The sequence below is a fragment of the Nothobranchius furzeri genome, chromosome 7, assembly GCF_043380555.1.
Source record: "Nothobranchius furzeri strain GRZ-AD chromosome 7, NfurGRZ-RIMD1, whole genome shotgun sequence".
Lineage (NCBI taxonomy): Eukaryota > Metazoa > Chordata > Actinopteri > Cyprinodontiformes > Nothobranchiidae > Nothobranchius > Nothobranchius furzeri.
In genome coordinates this window covers 69,937,288-69,959,718 of record NC_091747.1, presented here as the reverse complement: position 1 = coordinate 69,959,718, position 22,431 = coordinate 69,937,288, and the positions used below count along the sequence as shown (strand labels likewise).

The 22,431-nt window shown below is 43.9% G+C and overlaps 1 protein-coding gene and 1 long non-coding RNA gene across 5 annotated transcripts in view; one reads left to right on the top strand and one right to left on the bottom strand.

Moving 5' to 3' along the window:
* Positions 1-15,911, bottom strand: part of usp43a (ubiquitin specific peptidase 43a) — a 189,145-nt gene extending 173,234 nt beyond the window's left edge. Inside the window, exon 1 of one of the 2 annotated variants that reach the window (XM_070553644.1) lies at positions 15,233-15,911. In XM_070553644.1, coding sequence (XP_070409745.1) covers positions 15,233-15,838 — 606 coding nt within the window. In that variant the 5' untranslated portion in view covers positions 15,839-15,911. Of the gene's footprint in view, positions 1-5,861; positions 10,284-15,232 lie in introns of those variants that run through there. The other variant, XM_070553645.1, reaches the window with a different exon arrangement.
* LOC107382337 (uncharacterized) lies at positions 10,279-21,723 on the top strand. Of its 3 annotated transcripts, XR_008566065.2 has the most exons (5): positions 10,279-10,604; positions 10,731-11,021; positions 18,893-18,996; positions 21,149-21,278; positions 21,416-21,723. It is a non-coding gene; the product is annotated as an uncharacterized lncRNA (long non-coding RNA). The 3 variants fall into 3 exon arrangements; XR_001572596.3 differs by having other exon boundaries at positions 18,893-21,278; XR_008566064.2 differs by having other exon boundaries at positions 18,893-21,335.
* Positions 21,724-22,431: the final 708 nt, after the last annotated feature.

Sequence of the window (22,431 nt, the reverse complement as noted above, 5' to 3'; positions counted from 1 at the left end):
CCCGCACTTATATAGCGCCTCTCAGAGTAAGGACTCCAAAGCGCTTTACACTACAGTGTATCACTCATCCATTCACACACTGATGATGATGAGCTACAATGTAGCCACAGCTGCCCTGGGGCACACTGACAGAGTCGTGCTAGCTGACAGATATGGCTAGCTGTATCTTGAATTTATTTAGCTTGTAAAACAGCTAGTTTTGTGTGTGAGTAAGATAAACCAAGAAAGGTTTATGATTGGTCAGTCGATGTAACGTGATACTACATATTATTCCTTTTCCTGATGTCTGGAGAGATGTTCAGGAGCATAGGCTGGGTGTTTTGCTAATTTCAGCAACAAAGTTCTACAGAACGTAGCTAAGTGTAGCGTACCAAAAGGCCAGGTATTTAATCAAACATTACTAGAAGTTTACTTTTAACTTGCATCCTGTCTGGTCTGTCTGGTCTCCAAAACAGAAAAACACTGCTCAACGACCTTGTTACCAAATAAGGGAGCCATAATAAGTCCTTCTCTTGACTCTCTTCATCTTAGCTGGAAAGCCAAGGTCTCGTGCAGAAGACGAGACTTTTACTCTCTGAATACAGTTTTTCTTTCTTGACAAGAATTACTTGAAAACGTTATAATTTCATAAGTGTAACTTATTTTATCTCATACACATGAAGGCGTCACATTCTAGCTACTCACGCACACACACATCTATGGGTGCACTAAGGTTTGCCTCATGGAACGTACATGGAGCTGGCTCCAGAGAGAAGAGATTAAAGATTTTTGATCAGTTAAAAAGGGTGAAAGCAGACGTAATATTATTACAAGAGACTCATTGATCTGCCACATCCGCAGATGAACTTAAAACACCTGAGTTTCCCAGCATATTCTCTGCCTGCTATAACTAGGCAAAGAGGTGTAGCTATTTTAATACACAAAAACATCAATTTCACAGTACTGGACACAGTTTCAGATCCAGAGGGTAGATTTATAATTCTAAAAATATCTACACAGAACCAAAGCTTGTGTATCATCAGCATATACTGTCCAAATATTGATGGCCCTTCATTCTTTCATAATTTTTTCTCTGTACTCTCCGAACACTTGGACTGTCCACTTATACTTGGAGGCGATTTAAATTTTTGGATGGATACTTTAACAGACAGGCTCAGTACAGCTGGGACTCAGTGCAATTGGCAATCCACTAACATAGTTAAACAGTACCTGAATGATTATGGGCTTTGTGATGCATGGCGATCTCTTCATCCTAACCGTAGAATATACTTTTTTCTCACACATCCATCACTCTCATTCTTGTTTGGATTATTTTCAAGTCAGCAGCTCATTGTTGGCTGACATTTCAGACACTGAGATACACCCTATAGTTGTCAGCGACCATGCTCCAGTTTCTTTAACTCTGGTAAATGAGATAATCCCATCGAGCAAAAACTGGAGGTTTAATACATCACTGTTTAAAGACGAAGGTTTTATAGAATTTTTTAAAAAGGAGTGGGCTTTATATTTAGAGCATAATGACCTGCATTCTGTCACATTCTGCTATGAAGCACATGGGAACCATTCCAATTATAAATCAAGTTCAGTCAACATGTTGGATTGCCTTGGTCTGATAGAGGACAAAGGGGTGTACTGCCTGCTGAATGTTACAGTTGCGGACAGTGAGTGGCAGTAATGAGCCACCGTTCTACCAGTGGAGCAGTAGAAAAAGTAATCAGCCAATAGGTACTCTTGTTTTCATGACGTAGCACGCAAATGGCTGATGCACTGAGTAAGATGGGGGAGCAAAAAAAGGTACAGGAGAAAAACAGAAGATAAAACCCAAACAAAAACATCAAAAGTAAGGGAGCACTTCACTCTAGATGCCGTGAAAAGATGAGTGACCTGCAAGATATGCAAAAACAATCTAGCAAGGCACGGAAGCACAACTTCTCTAAATGAACATCTGAGACGAAAACATGTCAGAGTTGATGCAGGGGAAGAGCCATACGCTAAGTAACGTTTTACGAAAACAAACACTCGAAATATAGTAGTTCCTCACTATGATCACTTTTTGTGACTGTGCTGTTTCGCTGAGTTTGTTAGAGTACAATTTTACACTGTATCTTTGCAGCGTATAACATTCATTGTGTTCTACTGCTTGTGTGTGTCCTACACTTGCCAAATTTAGTGTGTCTGTTTATAAGAATGTTCTCGTCCAGAGAAAAACAGCACAAACCCATAACTGTGTTCCTCACTCAAAAAAGGACAACTGCGTGGATAAAGATGTAGGTGAGCGGGGTGCGGATAAATAAAGCCTGGTATGGTTTTACTTAGGGATGTCCCGTTCCGATATCGGAAGTAATTCGATATCTGCCTAAAACAGTGAATTGGATTATATCGGACGGCATCAAAACTCTCCAATACAAGCAGTCCGTTTGGTTCACATTTTTGCAACCAGTGGTTAAGAATAAATTGTCATTTTTTTCCACACTTGCTGTTGCCGGCTCTTGTTCTGAGTAATTTCACTTAATCAAGCCTTTCATACATTCCACACTGATATCATATCAGATTGATATCGGTATCGGTCAATAATAAAGGCTGCAATATCTGTATCGTATCGGAAGTGAAAAAGTTTTTTCGGGACATCCCAAGCTATACTTGTATGCTTTAAAATCTACAAAGGTTTTCACTTTGAGAGTGTTTAAACAAGCAAGAAATATGAGAAACATTTATTCTGTCTAAGAAACATGTTTAAAGTCTATTGTGATGCGTTTTATAGCCTTAGAAAATATAATAGTGCAAAATAATAATAACTTCTTTTGGGATTTCTCCTGCTGCAGGTTATTTTGTAGATTAACAAAAACCTATTAATCGATTAATCACAAAATTAATCAACAGATTAATCCATTTTGAAATTAATCATTAGTTGTAGCCCTATACCCTTTACACAGAAACACACCATGGCTTCTTGGTTAATCTCTCTCGGTGTCGGACGGTTTTCAGCTGTTCAATCAGCAGAAGGAACAAGTTCAGTTATCACTCACATCTTTTAGCTGCTGGTTGATTAACAAAGAGCACTGAGGCTGCTGCGCCACACCTTTAACTATCCTAATCATGAGTCAACAGAATTCTCACTAAATGGTCCTGATCCCCTTCATGCACCAATCAATCAATGACTCGTTAGTTTCTTCGGGATGGTCAGGGATTCCTTTATTCATGACTTTCAGGTCTGGAACATTTTCCACAAGATTTGAGCCAAACAGATGAAGAGATGGATATAAACAGGCAAGTGTGACAGCTGTAAGCTCTGGTTCTGGTAAAAACCAGTCATATGAAGCTTGTTGGCAACAGACAGCAGCTCTAAAAGCATCTAAAACCCTGTACAGATATAGCTGGGTATCAAATGGGCCATTCCCATCTGTACCGGGTCGGCCCGGGCCGGGTAGCCCCAGTCGGCCCCAGGCTGGCCCGGTTGATTCCACACATCCTTGTCTTAAGCCCATGTGGGCTGATTCTACCCACCAATCAGAGGCTTGCTCTAGTGGAAGGTGTGAATTTGCTGTCAGCAGGGGTCAGTGCGTTTACATGCAGCCAGTAACCCTTTTAAAACCCGAATATTCACAATAACCCGGTTCCGCAGGTCCTTGTAAACACCGCCAAAGACCCCCTGATGATCTTCATGTGATTATGTAGAAGATCATCAGGGGGTCTTTTGTTCTCTCATCAGGGGGAAACTCCCACTAGGTTTAAATCTGGGACTCTCCACCATTTGACCTTAGAACTGAAGAAGCCTCTCGGATGAGAGATGAAACGTCTTCAAGCAACTCAAAGAAGTCCAGACGCTTTTCTTTCAAAGCTCCTTAGACTTAACCATTACTAGATTACCAGCAACAGAAATGCTACTAAAACACACAAATATGTGAAGCTGGAAAAATTTGAATACTGTGCAAATACATTTATTTCTGTAATTTAATTAGACTGAGAGACCATTTAAAGGCTCAGGAACCTTTACATGTGTATTTTAACAGTCTAGATAAGTGTAATGTTCTTGTTAGTAGTTCCTCCTGTTAAGTGCTTATTTATTTAAATTATTCAGGTTTATAAAAAACATTTGGACTTACATTATGTTCCAGTCATTAGTCACTCATATTTCACTATTGTAGTCATTTATGGTAAATTAAGTAAGTTCAATTAAGAGGGGAACCCATTTTTCTTGCATTCTTTAATGGCAAAAGTAACTAAGTAGTTATTTTTCTTGGTAATTAGTTACTTTTATAATCTCATAACTCTGTAAGTAACTGAGTTACTTTTTTGACAAAGTAATCAGTAACTATAACTAAATACTTTTTAAAAGTAACATTCCCAACACTGATCAAAACACACACACACACACACACACACACACACACACACACACACCATAAGATCTGTAGCAGTGTAATAGTTTCTGTGCAGAAAGTAAAGAAACAAAACCTACAATTAAATAATAACAATAATAATAATAATAATAATAATAATACAACAAGAGTGATGCTCCAGCACAGACGTAGTAAACTAAGATAAAACAAATAGCTGCACAGCTTCAGTGGTAAAAATCCAGTGTGGCTTCCTGTGTGACTGGAATCTCAGCTGCTACGTTTTCAGAGTGTGGCAAGGTGGATAAACGAGGGCCCGGGCGGGATTTGATCCCCAGACTCCCGGGTGAGAGTCATACGCTCTAACCAGTCAGCCAAAGGGACATCCCCTTGGCCAAGTAGCCAGGGCACATGATCAATCGGGACATTGTGACAGGACACTAACACTGTCACATCTTCCCCCCTCTTTCCACAAGCACGTCCTCGTGCTCCCGCGCAGGGTGCCACAAACTTCACATCCATGGACCTACTTGACAGTACTACATGGATCCTGCCAACAACGCCAAATGTGGCAAGGTGGATAAACGAGGGCCCGGGCGGGATTCGATTTCCAGACTCCCGGGTGAGAGTCATACGCTCTAACCAGTCAGCCAAAGGGACATCCCCATGGCCAAGTAGCCAGGGCACATGATCAATCGGGACATTGTGACAGGACACTCACACTGTCACAAGAGGATGACTTAAAAACCTCCTCTTGGAATCTCTTCATTTATCTGTTTGTTCTTCTCAAACACAACCTCCATCTCCCTTTGTTCCATTTTTCATTTCTTTTCTGTATCATGTAACAACCACTTCTTCCACTGATCAGGAGCAGCTGAGTCCCTTTCACACACACACACACACACACACACACACACACACACACACACACACACACACACACACACACACACACACACACACACACACACACACACACACACACACACACACACACACACACACACACACACACACACACACACACACACACACACACACACACACACACACACACACACACACACACACACACACACACACACACACACAGAGAGAGAGAGAGAGAGAGAGGGAGAGAGAGAAGTGAGGTCCTCCTCCTCTTCCCCCTCCTCCTCTTTCTCCTCTTCCCCCTCCTCCTCCTCGGACTCACCTCTACATCAGTGGGAAACATGTTTGCTTTTCATGAAAAATCACATTTATCTGAGCCTGAGAGGCTGGGAGACCCTCCAAAAACCAAAAGTGAGAAGGTAGCCCATCCTGCTGCTCCCAGGCATCCCCTCTGTGAGATTTACAGACGACCACTAGAACAGAAGACGATGGAAATAATCACCTCTGAATGCTGTACGGATCAGAGAAAAGCTCTTATGGCTCTGCTGAGTCTGAAAAATTGATTCTTTTAGGATTCACAGCTGAGACTCTAAAATCAACGACGGCTGCCCGAGAGACAGGAAGCTGCGTGCGGTACGCCACGCGTGAACTCACCCTCCACGACTGATCCAGACTCCATTTGGATATCCACATTTAGTATTTTCCTGCACATAAATCCAGAGGGACAATCAGCCGATGAAGGATGCTTAGTGAAACAGGGCAGACTCATTTTCCTCGTGTTACTTTATTGTGCGTCGTCTCAGCGCAGTAGCTATAATGAAGTATGGCTCAGTGATTTATGGGAGCGGCTTTCCATATGGACGCTCCGTTGTCACAACAGCTTGAGGTCTCAGTTCTGTGCACACAGCACCTAGTGAAGTTGATGATTTCATCCTTTTTATCACAACTGAAATGTAAGTTATGAGCTCAGAATTACTTTAAACAATATGTTATTTGTAGGTCTAAAATAGTCCGCTTCTCTGACCAGACGGAGGTCCGGCTGAGCTTTTCTGTGCAGCTCAGCATGGAGAATCCAGGTGGTGCTCTGTGAGCGAGCGCCATGCACGCCATCAACGCTCAGAGTGGGAATGAGCGAGGCCGCCGGGAAAACCAAAAGGCAAAACAACAATCTCTGGATTAGAGATGGACCGATGTGGGCTTTTCCTTTGCCGATACCGACATGCCGATGTGTGCTGCTGATTTTTGGACGCTACTACAATGGATGCACGACATTTCTGAATCTGACAGGTTTTTGAACACCTACTCTTAAATCCTAATTCTGTATCAAAATCAAACATTTAACCAAAGTTTAACACATTAATAAACAGACCGGGTAAAAAGTACATGAAAGATATTCATGTGACAATAATGTTATAGAGTATTTGTTAAGCAGGAACGTAAACATATATTTTAATCAAATCCAGCATCAGCACCGGGCTGCCCGAGGATGTGCCTGATTATAAATCAGCTCTACCAAAGAGACATCAGCCAGCTGATGGATCAGTCTAGCACTACTTATGATCGCCCCAGTCGAGATGTTTAGATACTGATACCGACTCAAGTCCTATCATTTATAAGTATCTGCAAATACAAAGGCTCAATCTGACTCTGGCATTATTTTGCTTTTTCTTTATTTTTTACAGCAAAGACTTGAAAAAATCTAAACTTTGAGTTTCGGATCAACTGGCTTCCAGTCAGTCATGATGAATACTGACTAGTACACGTGATCTACATTACAACACTCACTAACCAGTCAGAGTTGGACCCAGACTCGAGCCTAATGGTTTCCTTCATCAGAAAACACATCAGGCCTAAGTGGTTAAAAAAAGGTTTTAAAAGTATTTTATTGTTTGTTTTTTAAAGAGAAATCAGCACCAAATTTTTACTTGGGACACACTTTCATCTGATTAAACTTTTTCCTTTGTTGGTTTCAGATTAGTTGGATTTCATTCACATCAAAAATGTTTTTGTTCAAAATAAATAGAACAATGTTGACAAATTAACTAAAATAAATGGCTGAAAATGAATACATTCTAATAATGACTCCAACCTGGCGGGTCATCCTGAGTTAACCAAACTAGTTAACTCTATGAAGACCTCTGCATGCCCCCTCCACATCTTACCCTCATCTTTGTTTAAAAGTGCTTTTCAGTCCATCGGTCCCAGCGTGCTCTCTATAATTAATGCTTCTCTGGTCTCTGGTCAGGTCCCTGCTTACTTTAAGAACGCTGTAATCCACCCGCTTCTTAAAAAACCGAGTCTCGACCCCTCTCTCCATAGCAGCTTCAGACCCATCTCTAAACTTCCGTTCATCTCCAAGATCTTGGAAAAGGTTGTGGCTAAACAACTCACAGCTGCTCTTGATGAACATAACATCTATGATAGCTTCCAGTCAGGTTTTTGTAGAGCTCATTCTACTGAAACAGCTCTTCTTAGGGTCTCTAATGACCTTCTGACTCACAGTGATGCAGGGGACTGTTCTGCTCTGGTCCTGCTGGACCTGACTGCAGCCTTTGACACTGTTGACCATCACCTGCTACTGGAGAGGCTCAGAGACTGGGTAGGCCTACCAGGATCTGCTCTGGAGTGGTTCTCCTCTTATCTCTCTGAGCGCTCCTTTTCTGTGGCTGTCTCCAAGTTTAGGTCCTCCACCACCTCCCTCACCCATGGTGTCCCACAAGGTTCTGTGCTGGGGCCTCTGCTCTTCCTCCTTTATCTGTTTCCTCTTCAGCACGTCCTGAGCTCCTTCAAAGGAATCTCCTACCATCTTTATGCAGATGACATCCAACTGTACATCTCCTTTAAACCCCATGAGATGTCTAAGCTGCAGCTGTTACACACCTGCTTAGACTCTATCAAAACCTGGATGGTGGGAGCTTTCTTCAGCTGACTGAAGATAAGACTGAGATCCTCATCTGTGCCCCAGACAAGCTGGTTCCCAAAGTCAGAGACTCTCTTGGTCAGCTTGCTTCCCACACCAAACCTTGTCAGGAATCTTGGCGTGACCTTTGACCCAGCTCTCACCCTGGATTCTCATGTCAGTTCTGTTGTTCGCTCTTCCTTCTTCCATCTCAGGAACGTTGCTAAGCTGAGTCCCATTCTGTCCCGCTCTGAACTTGAGACAGTTCTCCACACCTTCATCTCCTCACGCTTAGACTACTGTAACTCTCTTTTCACGTGTCTGAGCAGAACCTCCCTGAACCGTCTACAGGTGGTTCAGAACACCTGTGCTCGGCTTCTGACCAAGTCCTCCAAACACACCCACATCACCCCGCTTCTCCTCCAGCTTCACTGGCTGCCAGTCAACTTCAGGGTTCATTTCAAGATCCTGGTTCTGGTCTATAGGGCCTTACATGGACAAGCACCATCTTACATTGGTGATCTTCTCAGGCCCTACACCCCCAGCAGGTCCCTGAGGTCCAGTGATCAAAGCCTACTGGTTGTGCAGCACCAGGCTAAAGACCAAAGGTGACAGATCATCTGCTGCTGTGGCCCCCAGACTCTGGACCTCTCTCCCCCTGAGCCTGAGATCAGTGGACTCAGTGGTCTCCTTTAAAAAGCATCTAAAACTTAGGTTTAAGCTGGCTTTGATGTGCCCTTCATCGCCATCCTCTCCTTATTATGCTCTTGTTCCACCTTTCCCTGCGATCCACTGATTTCCCGCCTTCCTATTATTTTTCTCTCTCCCTTTCCTTACATATTTATTTATCACAATTTTTTTCTCTCATTTTTAACTTATTTTTAATTGTTTTAAGAAATCTTTTTACTTAATTATTTTTTCTGTGATTTTTATCTTGAGAGGCGCTAAATAAAAGATAGTTTTCTTTCTTTTTTTGTAAAATATCAGCATAATTTCTCTGAATGATAAAAACAGGTTGTAGTGCAACAAGCCACTGTCCTTGTATGACACTACAGGATCTCAAAGAGGTGTTTGGCTGAATCCAATCACATTTTCATTTTATTCCTGATATTTAAATTTCTCTAACTGTGGAGCAGGGTCCCCTCTCTGTTGCTGGGAGCTGTCAGTCAACTATGCATGGCAATGAGGAGAATTCCCCAGAAGGTTAAGAATTTAAAATGGCATGTCTTTAGTTAAATCAATTTCAACCTTAGTTTACGTTTATTTCAAAAATGAAACATTAAAGAAAAAAAAACAATGATCAAAATATGCAAGTAGAATAAAAAAGGAGAAACTTTGAATTAAATAATGAATTTACATATCTGAAAATGAGTGGGAGGAAGTTGTAACCCACCTCTTCCATTTAATTTAATATAATTTTCTAATTTGGCTTCCAATCTTTACCATAACTAAGTAATATTGATGTAAACATTACTCGTCACGTGTCATACAAACACAACCAAAGAGTGCTCCACAATAGCAGCTGACCTGTCCAACAAACGGTGAACATTGTTGATCTTTAAAATATTAAATCTAATGAAAATCGATTTAAAATCTGTCTCATCTTTTATTTTTAGCTAGTGGCTCATTATCCTAAATGTGTCGGAGCACCACAGCCAATAACAATAGCTATATAATATGTTGTTGTTTAATATGACTTGTCAGTGTTGCAGCAGAAGTTTCATCTGAGCAGAAGTAGCGATAGCAGCTGTGTTTCTATACAAATCTTCACACGTTGTTGGGTGTTTTAGCTCAGGCTATCCAGAACCTTACGCCAGCCCGTGCATAAACAACTCTCTTCCTTTGCAGACTGAACATGTTGCATGCTAGCCTAGTGAACTAGACCAAATTCTTGCTTTGCAAAGTTTGGTCTAGGAACGCTCCACTGGAACCTCTGCAGCCCCCAACAGCACTCTGGCTGGCCAATCACAGCTCTCTAGAGGGGTTTCAAACACATAAAGAGCTGTGATTGGTCCATAATGGTGGGCCAATCATAGTGCTCTATCTGCTTAGTGAACAAATCACAGAGCTTTATCTGCTTTGTGGGCCAATCAGGGCACTCCACATGCCTGGTGGGTGGGATTATGCAATAGAGTGAAACAAGAGTATGTCACATTCACCCGCCCCACAACCGAGAACCGTCAATGGAGCGTTGCCAGACTAAATAATACATTTATTTAGTCTGGCTTGCCAGGCTAGTTACATGCTCCATCAGCTGATGCGGCCAACAGGTTTCCCCTCCTGCTAGCTGCCTCACCTTCATCTGACTGGAGTCCCAACTGCTCTGATTTACAGCCGATACGAGTTTCTACGTCAGCACGGAGCCTTTTTTGTTGTTTGGACATCTTAACGTGTCGCTGCGGTGTTGCCTACTTTTAACTGATCACTTACGTCAGATAAGGATGCTCGTCTTCCTGACAAACAGGAACGCAGACAAGCCACCTGTTGAGTGTGAACAGGTAAGGGAAACCACAGCCTGAGTGTAATCAGTAACTAGGTGGCATGTCAACTGTAACAACAGGAAGCCTCTAATGATAAATGTTTGTCTCTTCCACTGAAAACTTCCCACTGGAATATTTCTTCAGCCGGTCTCGGAGTGAGACATGTGGCTGCTGTTGGACCAACCAGAACCCAACGTGTTCCCGTGTCCTGCTAACGTCCCGACACAAGAGACACGGAGACACATTCTTCACTCACACCATAAAAGAGCTGTTTTATTCTTCTGGGCCCGGCCGGCTAGAGTCACCTGAAAGGAATGTGTGTGAATAATTAAACCAGGGGAGGATGGTGTCTTTCTATTGATGGATGAGTTACACACACTTCCTCAAACTCCACAACCAACTAATCACATTCAGCCTCAAAACAACACATGTAAGGTAAGCAGTGGCGGTGCCAGGGGGCGCTAGGGGGCACTGTAGCTACCCCTGGATTAGTCATTGCACCCCCAAGTAAATATTAGATTTTATTTTTTTTACTATTTAATGTTAATTTAACGTGTGGATGTGATAATATTTAACATACAAAACAAAAATAATCAGTAAAGTATCACATAGATAGTAAAAACTTAAACCTAAACAGGAAATTGATGTTAACCTTTGACCTCATTTTCCATGAGTGAAAGGTAGAGCTAGTGGTAAAATGGATCGGTGTTTGTTAACCACATTTCCACGGGTTCAGTCAGAAACTAATGAATGTTTGGAAGTGATCTCAGACCCACAAAAACCTACGGATCTGGATGAAGAGAGTCAACCCTCAACCGCCGCTGGAAATGCTAACACTAACGTTAGCTAACCTTGCTACACTGTAGATCAGGCGTGTCAAACTCATTTTAGCTCAGGGGCCACGTTGAAAATCTAGTCCCAAGTGGGCCGGACCGGTAAATAAAAAAAAAAACTTCAGATTGTTTTCTTTGTTTTAATACAATCAATATAAAACGAGGCTGGGGCCTGAGGACAGTGTAGTACAAGTACAACACCTGAAGTGTACTTGAAAATTTGAAAAAATAAAAAAATCAACAAATAAAAAAACATTCCTTAGTGATTCCAAAGAGCTTACAGATCACATGCAGCACTTAAAGTATATTTGACTCATATTTGACTCATTTTACTTTACATCTTTTAGCTTTCACCAGCACATCGATATCAGAAGTCTCATCCTGAGTGGCGGCCATCTTCAGGATGTGATTCACGTTCTTGTGTGAGCCTTGAGTGCAGCTTTGTTTTATTTATACTCATTACAGAGAAAACTTGCTCACAAAGATAAGTTTATTTTCACTCTACATTGTAAAGTATGAAAATAAAGTTTACACAACCATCTCGCGGGCCGGATTTAACCCGCTTGCGGGCCGGATCCGGCCCATGGGCCGCAAGTTTGACACCCCTGCTATAGATGGTTTTCTGTGTGGCTGTATGTGTTTATGATTTCATGGAAAAGTCAGCGATTGTTCACATGTTTATGATGTTTATTAATGATTGTTTCAGGTGTTGTTGAGGTGTTGTGCACGCATGTGTCTGCTAGTGTTGAAGGTGTTTTAGAGAACAATAGGTACGCATGACCACCTCCTTCATAGCACCTGCGGAAAAACATTTCAGGAGCCGCCACTGAAGGTAGGATAAATCTCCTAAGTTCACTTTGTATTGCTGCTGTCATCACTCGTGACACACTAGAGTCCAACGTGGTGGCTCATGTGCGCATGCACGCCACTTTTTAGGTGCACCTTACTGGCACCGGGTTTGACCTTCTTTTCCCTGAAGAGCCATCTTAGTCTAGCCTGGAAATCTAGACCGACAGTTGTCGGAGAAAATTGATTTTGCTCTGCATGTTGGTCTAGCAACACTCCATTGGAACCTCTGCAGCCCCCATCAGTCAGGTGCCTGGCCAATCACAGTTATCCGTTTGGTGGGCGGAATGTTACTGCGACTGAGCGTAACAAAGATGGCGACGGCTCGTTTTAAACAGCTTCGGCATCAATTCTGGACTATTCAGACTTGGGCTTTTCTTTGGGTCAAGATCAGGTAGAGGTACTGAAAGTTAGAAAAACTTTGTATTTGTGTCAACAGCGTATGGCGGACGGATATCCATAACGTTAACTGGGAACAGCGTCCAGCCAGCCGAAGGGCGTAATGAGCGCCAGTGCTGCAGGAGAACTAGAAACCCCGATGTTTTGCAGCCTGTTGGCAATTTCTCTTTGTTCATTAGCGTAACTTTTCTCTGTCGGTCGGCTCCGCGTTTTTGTGACTGTTTAAGGTTAACTGGGAATTAATGGAGACCGGTGATTTGCTTTGTTGATGCTCGAAGGGAAAAACCAACAGCGAAAGTAACTTGTTCGAAGGCAGCGAATCATGGAGCTGTGTCCTTACCGGCACGCCGAATGCCCAGTTTGCACACATTACAAGAGTCTGTAGCTCAGCCTTTACTGTCCGGTTTAAAATATCACCAAGCTGCAGATATTTCAGCTCTCCTGAGGAGACACGTTAGCTCTGTGCTAGCAGGCTTGCTAGCAGCGGCACTTGGTGTCCGAGTCCTTGCCAGCCACTAATTGTGTGACGTTACCGTGTTGTTTTTATTACAAGAAACAAATATTATTGATGTAGAGGGATTTATTGAAATTAAAACTAAGCCATTTTTATTCAATTTGACAACCTTTATTTCAGGATAAATTTAAAAAGTTGTGTTTGTTGTCTTAAAAGATTAAATCCCCCTTTTTTTTCCTCCCGATTCATATTCTTTCAAAAACACGTGATCTGGAGCGATTTCCGATCATGTGATCAGATCGCAGCATAGTTATCGAGACGAAATCCTCCATATATCGTGATATTGATTTTAGGCCATATCGCCCAGCCCTAGTTCCACCTCATCCTAAAGATTCTGGCCTGGACTGACACCTGGTGACTGTGGAGGTTGTTAAGAGTCCAGTAAACTAATGGTCATGTTCTAGAAACCAGTTAGAGATTATCTGAGCTTTATGATATGGTGCATGATCCTGCTGGAAGTAGCCATCAGAAGATGGGCCAATGTGGTCATGAAGGGATGGACATAATCAGCAACAATAGGCTGTGGTGATTAAACCAGATTTGTGTAGCGATCCAGTGACTGAACAGGAGTCCATCTGCAGCTGATGTTCTTCTGCAGACCTTAGGAACCAGTGGTTATTAGAGCTAGGGTGCCTTTCTGTCATGTAGAACCAGTTTGACCAGTCTCTGTAAACCCTACAGATGGTTGTGGGTTCAAATTCCAGTAGACGAGCATTTTCTTAAACAATCATGCCGTCCTGCCTTTTACCAACATCCATGTCATTTTCAAAGTCTCTAATCTCAACAGAAATGGGAAGAAATTAGATTTTGCTCCATTCTGGTGCCGTTTGAACAAGTCGTCTAGATGACTAAGTCCACTGAATTGCTGCCGTGTGATTGGCTGATTGAATATTTGTATTTATAAGAAGTTAAGCAGGAGTGCCTAATAAAGGGCCCCTAAGTGTTTAAAGAAAACAGCGTTTTTGTCTGCTGGTGTCACCTGAAAGGCTAAAGCTGCCAACGCATTAATGATGTAACCCAGTTACCATTTCATTAGAAAAAGGGACATTTTAGACATTTTCTTAGGCCTCGTCCACACGTAGCCGGGTTTTTAAAAACGAATAACCGCCCCTCCAAAAACTTGCATCCACACCACCTCGTTTTAAAAAAACTCTGTCCACACGTACCCGGATAAATACGTTGTTAAGGACATGCCAGACCTGTAGGCGGCAGTACTTCCCCCGTTCTTAACCTCGTCCTTCGTCTGTGGTCTTCCGCAAGGAGCAGTAATTCCTCTTGCAAAAACAAACAAGCAGAAAGCGCTTGGACAATTGATAAAGCGAGCGCAGCTCTGAGGGCATCCATGCTGTCGGCTAGTGTAAACACAGGTCGCACACGTGATGTCAGCATTTTTTTGTCGCGGAAAGTGACGTTGCGGACCTTAAAACTCCGGTTTTGTCCGTCCACACGCAGACACCCAAAACGGAGAAAACGCAGATCTTCACTTTGGCCGGAGTTTTTAAAAAGATCCGTTTTCGTGTGAAAAAACTCCGTTTTCGTGTGGATGACAGGCCAAAACGTAGAAAAATATCTACGTTTTGGCAGATCCCCGGCTACGTGTGGGCAGGGCCTTAGAAAAGAGATAAAAGAGGACCAGGAGGAATCTGCCTGTTTAAATGTTGATTTTCTACTTGAACTGAAAAAAGAGCCAACAGATCCGGCATGTTGAGGTTTTATCTTACAGAACGAAACATTTCAAGTTAAACTTGTTTTTAAAATTCTGATAATTATCTTCCTTCCTGTACAAGAACTAGAAATCGGTATCGGCCTGAAGCCCAGAATCACAACCAGTGCTTTATAGAAAAGGAGGAAATCAGATTTATACACAACTATGATGAAACTCAGCAGGTGTGGTGGACTCTGATGACCCCTCATCTGCTTTACTGGACTTCCTCTGCAGCGACCTACTAAACCCAGGTGTGTAAAACGTGGCTGAGCCGCCGTCTTCAGCAGGAACCAGCTGGAGCTGCTGTCTGAGGTGATAACACCGCGCGAACCCGGAGGTCTGTCCTCACCTTGAACTCCACCGACAGCTGCGGGGTGTACTCCAGGGTCCACAGCGCGCGGATCAGCGACGCCAGCTGCTCCGTCACTTCTCCCCCGGAGCTCCGCGGATCCTCCTCCCGAGCCTCCGCGCGGCGCAGGTCCCACTTGTACTGCTCCAGGCCGAGGTACTCGGCCAGCAGGTCCGTGTTGCTGAGGCACTGGACCACGGCGTTCATGAAGCAGGTGTTGCCGTGATTCTTCAGCCCCAGCGCGCCGGGCGTCTTGTCGCCGTAGCACCAGGACAGCCGGTCCCTCACCGAGCCGCGGGAGGAGGAGGACACCACGGAGCTCTTCTTCTTCTTCTCCCTGGAGCTCTGGAAGAAGTCGTCCCTGGATTGTCCCGAGGAGCCGGGTCGTTCGAAGCCGCCGTCGTCCTCCTCCGCGTCCGGTGGCTCCGCGTCGCCCGAGTGCGCTAAAGTGCCCAAAGTTTTCAGGATCCTTGCCATAAAATTCCCTAAAGACCGCAGCGACTTCCTCCTGACGAAGCGGCCGTTCTTGTGTTTCTTCTCTTTGCGCTTCGACGTTTTGGGTTTGGTCGGCTGTTTTCTCGCCCTGTTCTCCTTGCGGGTGTCCATGGCGACTCCGCCACTGAGCGGGACCGAGAGGAAATGAAATCAAGGCACGGGAGTGCACCTGTCTGCCAGCCTGTCCTCCCTCCGCCTCCTCCTCCTCCTCCCCTCCGCTCACCTCTCGCCTGGCTCGCGAGTCCTGCTGTTAAACCCAAACCTCACCTGCCGGATCCAGATCTTCCCAGGGGCTCCTGAGCGGGCCTCCCCCTGACGCTGGTCCAGGGGGGCCGCTCTCGAGAGCCCCCCCCCCCCCCCCCCTTTAATAAACAAAGAATCCTAGAATCTTCTGATTAAACATCCAAAGACCAAACAGGTTTATATTCTATATTTATATAGAATATCACAGCTTATCGGTCATAAGTAGAGGTAATTAATTGAGCTCTTAAAGCACTCAGTTTACCAACTATTACAATGGTGAAGGAAACTACTCACCGACACCTCGACTTTCTTTGCAATTTCTCTGTAGGAAAGACCTACATTTTTAACTGTAGTGATGGTCTGTCTCTCTCCATTGTTAATTGCCCTTTTCTCGCCATTTTTGTAGCAACACCATGGATGTAATTTTCACTTTAGAAGTGGGGGGGGGGACACGGGGTGGGAGTGGGGGGGGGTATCTTTACAGTATGCTCCAATGGGAAACAGGCTTCAACACAAACGGTTGTTTTCCGCTTGGTCCTGGAGCTCAACCAGTGTCAATTTAATATAAAGTAATATTGTTTTTGGATAATAAAAAGTGCAGGGGTCATAACTTGACTTTGGAAAAAGTGCCCCCCAAAATTACGTCCATGAGCAACACAATATTATCTGCAGTACAATATTGTTCAACTGATGCTCACGAGGGTGTGGTACCAAAGTATGTTCCAACACTGCTTTTATGCAGACAGAGGGGGTTGGAAGTAATCCAGAAAAATTGGAACACGCGGGAATTAGTAGCACCAGCTTTCAAGACTTGATCAACCTCCATTGCTGCAGAACAGTTGTGTTCCCTGAAAAATGCCTTTTTGTATAATTCAGAAATGTACATTATTTTTCAGTTTTGAGTAACCTTGCCCTTTTTTTAACCTCTGGCAGTTCACCACTTAACTTTGGACCATTTCAAGCTATTGTAAAGGATGGGTCGTTTACATCTTACTTATGAACCATAAAATGTGAGATTCCATAGAAATATGGAATATCAATCTGATGGATCTTTGAATATTTTAACCAGAAGATCGGAACTTTTTATTGCAGGGATTAAGTGACACCTCATATGAACTCCAAGGAAAGAGTCAGGTTTAAAATGGTTAAGAAATTTCCTTCTACACAATTTAAACAAGACTAAGGCCTAGTCCACACGTAGCCGGGTTTTAAAAAAACGAATATCCGCCCCTCCAGAAACTTGCATCCACACCGCCTCGTTTTAAAAACAAACTCTGTCCACACGTACCCGGATCAATACGTTGTTAAGGACATGCCAGACCTGTAGGCGGCAGTACTTCCCCCGTTCTTAACCTCTTCCTTCGTCTGTGGTCTTCCGCTAGGAGCAGTAATTCCTCTTGCAAAAACAAACAAGCAAAAAGCGCTTGGACAATTGATAAAGCGAGCGCAGCTCTGAGGGCATCCATGCTGTCGGCTAGTGTAAACACAGGTCGCACACGTGATGTCAGCATTTTTTGTCGCGGAAAGTGACGTTGCGGACCTTAAAACTCCGATTTTGTCCGTCCACACGCAGACACCCAAAACGGAGAAAACACAGATCTTCACTTTGGCCGGAGTTTTTAAAAAGATCCGTTTTTGTGTGGATGACAGGCCAAAACGTAGAAAAATATCTACGTTTTGGCAGATCCCCGGCTACGTGTGGACAGGGCCTAACTTTAACACTCTGTGTACTGATGGACTAAGGTGGAGTGAGACGTGAAATGAACGATGGAGTGTGTGAGGAATGTTATTCAGAATCAGCGGATCTGGAGAAGCAGTTAGTTCTGAGTGGGAGTGAATGTTAGTGTCTAGTGAAAATGTCCAAGATTATAACTTGTAAAATACGACTGATCACAGGATCATAATTGCAAGTAATAACATTGTCATTTCACAGATTGATTGAACATTGGGCTCACATTATTATTGTAATAACAAAGTTGTTTATTATGTGTTTACCAAAAGAGAGTTCTTCATCTTCGCTGTAACAGCGGTGAAGCAGTTCAGATGAGCAGAGTGCATGAAAGACCTTGGCCACTATCTCGTGTAGATTAGCCCGTCAGAGACTTTATGTCTCTGCTCGAGCAGACGCAGCAGATCATGACCTCTAGGTCAAAAACAGGACATCCATGACGCTACACTATTCATTGGACCTGAATGACTTAAACTGCAACAAATAACTGGAAAAATTGGGGCGCTCTAACGCTTTTGACCGGTAGTGTACATTAAGATATGACTTCATCTTTTTTTTATATTTGATTCTTAAGATTATTTTAGCATTATAAGCTAAATGTGATCAGATGGCCACTTGCATGATTCACAGCATCATTCACATATTATACTGTAGAAGTAGCCTGGTGTTCATGCACACCAGTGCTGCTGCACAACAAGCACACATAAGCTGCTAAAATGGACCCTTTTGTTCCAGCTCCAGACAGACATTTTATGGGCTACTTAATATGGATCCTGCATCTTTTATGCAGAATTCAGAAGCATCCTAATCATCTGAAGCTTCAGTTCACAGCTCAGCAGCACCAAAGACTGAGTTTAGTGGACCAGATGTGCTGAGTTATTTAAACAGGGAGGATAGTCAGGTGAGCATTCACTTCATTTCCCATAATTTCCCTGATGCTCCTAGATGTTTTTGGGAAAAGCGAAAATGTCTGACAAGCTGATGAGCAAACTAACATGAAACCTTCAATGTTTCCAGTGTTTTTGAGAGGAGCCACACATTTATAACAATATAGTCATTCATGGGTTTGTTTTTAAGTAGAAGGTTTCTGTTGTAGCAACACTCCTGTAGACCCCACTGCTCGTAACTCAGTTAAAAAGGAGAAGAGGAAGTGAGAAGAATCACAACTAATAGAGCATTTATTCTGATTCCAGCTTCAGATGATCAAACAAAGTGAAAAAACACAGCTCCACTGTGGATGTCATCGTCACAGCAAACACTGGAGGATGTTTTTCATCATACGTTGTCATGACTCGAGGTAAGTGCCTAACCCAAGACATGCAGAATCAGACTCGTCGGGTAGGTTGAGTAAAAGAAAAAGTCTTTATTCAAAACGGGAACAAAAATAGCACAGGGAAGTCCTGTGGGAGTGAGCGGTGCAGCTCAAATCCGTGTAGCGCTCAGGGTGAACGAGGGAGGAGGGGAAGCCGAGGTGAGCGCTGGGCAGAGGGTGAGCGATCCGGGATGGGTGAGGTAGCAGACAGGGACCAAACAGGAACAACGGAGGATGGGACGTGGTGTGCGAAATCCAGAGTACGAAGACAGCGAGGGTGAAGCAGGTTGTGTGAGGATCCTGAGGGAAGGGAAACAAACACCAGACGTAAGGGGTAATCCAAAACGTAATCCACAAATACAGTCTGAGGTCAAAATCCACGTATCCAAAAACGAGTCAAAGCGAGCAAACGAGTACAAGAACAAGTGGCTGGGGCTACCCAAACTGGTGCAATCATCCGGCGTAGTGAGGTGTCTCCATCCTCCGTTTAAACCCGAGTTCCTCCGCTCCTCACCTGTGGGAAATCAGCTCAATCCCAGTTAGAGTGGAGATGGTGTCACTCACCTCGGCTCGGGAACTTGACATAAACTTCAACAATCTGAGTGAGAGCAATATTAAATCTAGACTCTGCCTAAAACATTCACTGTCCCACTTTGGCTCACGCAGGATTTAAAGAGCAAGTCACCCCCTACCAGAGTCTAACTCCACTCCCGCTTCATGTTTGAAAAATGCAACACATGCTGTTGCCTGGCAGACCGAGAGGGCGGAGCCGCTAACAAATACACACACTCAGGCTCACGACAGCATTGTGACATCATAATGTACCAGTTTACATCATAGCATACTTCTTAGCCAATAGCGGTGGCAGATTTAAATTAGAATACAGTGCAGAGTTTTTACCTGACAACGGCACAACACTGCCAGTTTTAGGCAGAATATTTAAATTTTAACTAAGATGCACTGAAGTGCTAAATTATTGACGACACGTGTCTGCAGCACGATTAGACACTCGTTTATTTCGTTTATCAGCAAAAAAAAGTTTATTTGGGGGTGACTTGCTCTTTAAATCAGCTCTTTTCGGACTTCCCGTAGCAATGTTCCCGTTTTTGTTTTTATTTAACTCCACATTTCTCCTAAACGGTGCTACAATGTTGTAAGCATGTTTGCATCTTGAAGCCATGACCCATCTTCAGTGTTAACCGTGGTGTGCAGCAGAGTGTGAAGAAGCCAGGTTGAAAGTCTTCTCCCCAGGCAGAGGAGGGTCTTCCTCACCAGTGATGGGAGGACTGATCAAGAAATAGGCCGATGGGTCAAGGCTCCGTCTGCAAGATGAGGCCGTTGTTCCTGTCTGACGTGGTGGAGGCGGAGCCGAGCGGAAAGATGAAGCTGGATCAGGACTAAACAAACCACGACCTGTCCAGCCTTAGAGATAAAATGAGGATTTCCATCATCTAGGAGGAGCTCAGAGTAGAGCTGCTGCCCCACATTCAAAGGTGTCAGGTGAGCTGGGTTGGTCATTTGAGGGAGTTTTGCTTCATGCTGATGTTTCCCACCTGGAAAAGGCACCAAGGGAGACCCAGAACTAGATGGAAGGATTAAATGTCCCATCAGAAGGAACTGATGTCACCTATTGATCAGTTACCTCCACACCTTGGACAAGCAGAAGAAAATGGATTCCCCAGACAAATAACTGGGTACATAAGATCTTCTCAAGTTCCACTGCTGGGTGGGAAAGTAAAACCAGGATTCAGTTAACAGTTGTCTCCCAAATCCAAATGTCTCCAGAACAGAAATAGACGATCCTGTTCCACTCCTCACCATCTCTCAGTGTCGAGCAAAAATAGCCTCAGGTAGAGCAGAAGTGGAGAGGTTACAACCCACAGAGGAAGTCAATCTGCTGCTCCCACAATGTGGTTTCACATACTTGCGACTAGATACCATAACTTAAAGAAACAATACCAGAGTGCCTGTTTGGCTAAAATAATAATAATTTTAGAGGAAGCAGAAGAAATAAATCTGCATGACTGCAGTTCCTCTAATCGTAAAGACCAAACAGCAGGAAAGGTTGGATGGCCGTGTTGTGTGGTGGGGTGAGTACTCCTCCATCTCTATAACATCTTTGAGTTCTTCATTTCAGGAGAGGGAGCTCACCAGCTGCGGGGCATTAGTAATCAGCGGCAGCTGCAGCTCCTCAGGTCATCCGCAGCAGAGCTCTATTTAAGAGGAGAGGGAACTACTACACTTCGCTGGATGATTAGCTACTCACGGTAGTATCTGGCCTCTCGTTCTAGGATAATGCTTGGGTTCTACTCTGATAATTTGCTGTTAGTTATTGGAAATTTTTGGATGATTCCTGGATTCTTGTGTTGGATCTTTTTGGACTCAAGTTTGTATTTCTCTCCAGGATTCCTGGACAACCGTCCCTGACGCTCTGGGTTTGTTGGATCTGATCCTCTATCCGAGAAGCAGAACCAGTACTGGATTACTCACCTGGAAAGAACCATTACCTACCTGGACTTCACAGTTCGCCTCTCCTCTTATCCTCTGCCACCCCGCCTGGCTCCCTCTCCTGGACTCACTCCTTCACCCCACCTGTCCTCCTCGACCTCCTCCACCTGCAGAACTTTGGACTCTCTCTGGCTCCAGCTAATCTGGGACTATTCCAGGGACACTTTGTTAGATTCCTGCAATAAATCATTGTTTTGAACTTTCCACCCTTTCATGTGATGATTCTTCATGTCGTGGGTTAAACACATTCCCAGGAACAAGACAGGCCGCCCTGCTAACCTCACACTACTACAGCTGTAGCAGCAGCAAAAGATATTTTTCTGCAGGTCGGGCGAGCCGCGCTCCATTGTAGCCTCAGCAGGTCTACCATTGGCCTAAACAGTTTTAGGTCGAGCCAATCACAGCGCTTGTAGACAGATGTGGACTGGGCTTAGCACAAGAGCTGTGACGGAGAAAACTACAAAGATGGCGTTGGCTCAGGAACATCTTTGGCATCAACTTTGGACTTTTCTTTGAGACACAAGCAGACAGAGGTAGTCAAGCCTTTCGTTAAGAAAAATGTAATTGTTTCCGTTCTCAGCGTGTTTGATAGTCCTGGTTCGACGTCGAGGGCAAATGAACTGGCTGCCAGTGGAATTTTATGCGTAGCCAATCAGAAAGTGAGGTGACAGAAGCACGCTTCATGCTCCTCCTCTGGTGTGTGTTTTTACTTCAAAGTTATGTTTGATCTCCAGAGTTCCGTGTGACCGGGGAATGTCGGTGTCATGGACGTAATTTTGGGGGGGGACAGGGGGGACATGTCCCCCCCACTTTTTCCAAAGTCAAGTTTTGACCCCTGCACTTTTTACCATCCAAAAACAATATTACGCTACATTAAATTGACACTGGTTGAGCTCTAGGACCAAGCAGAAA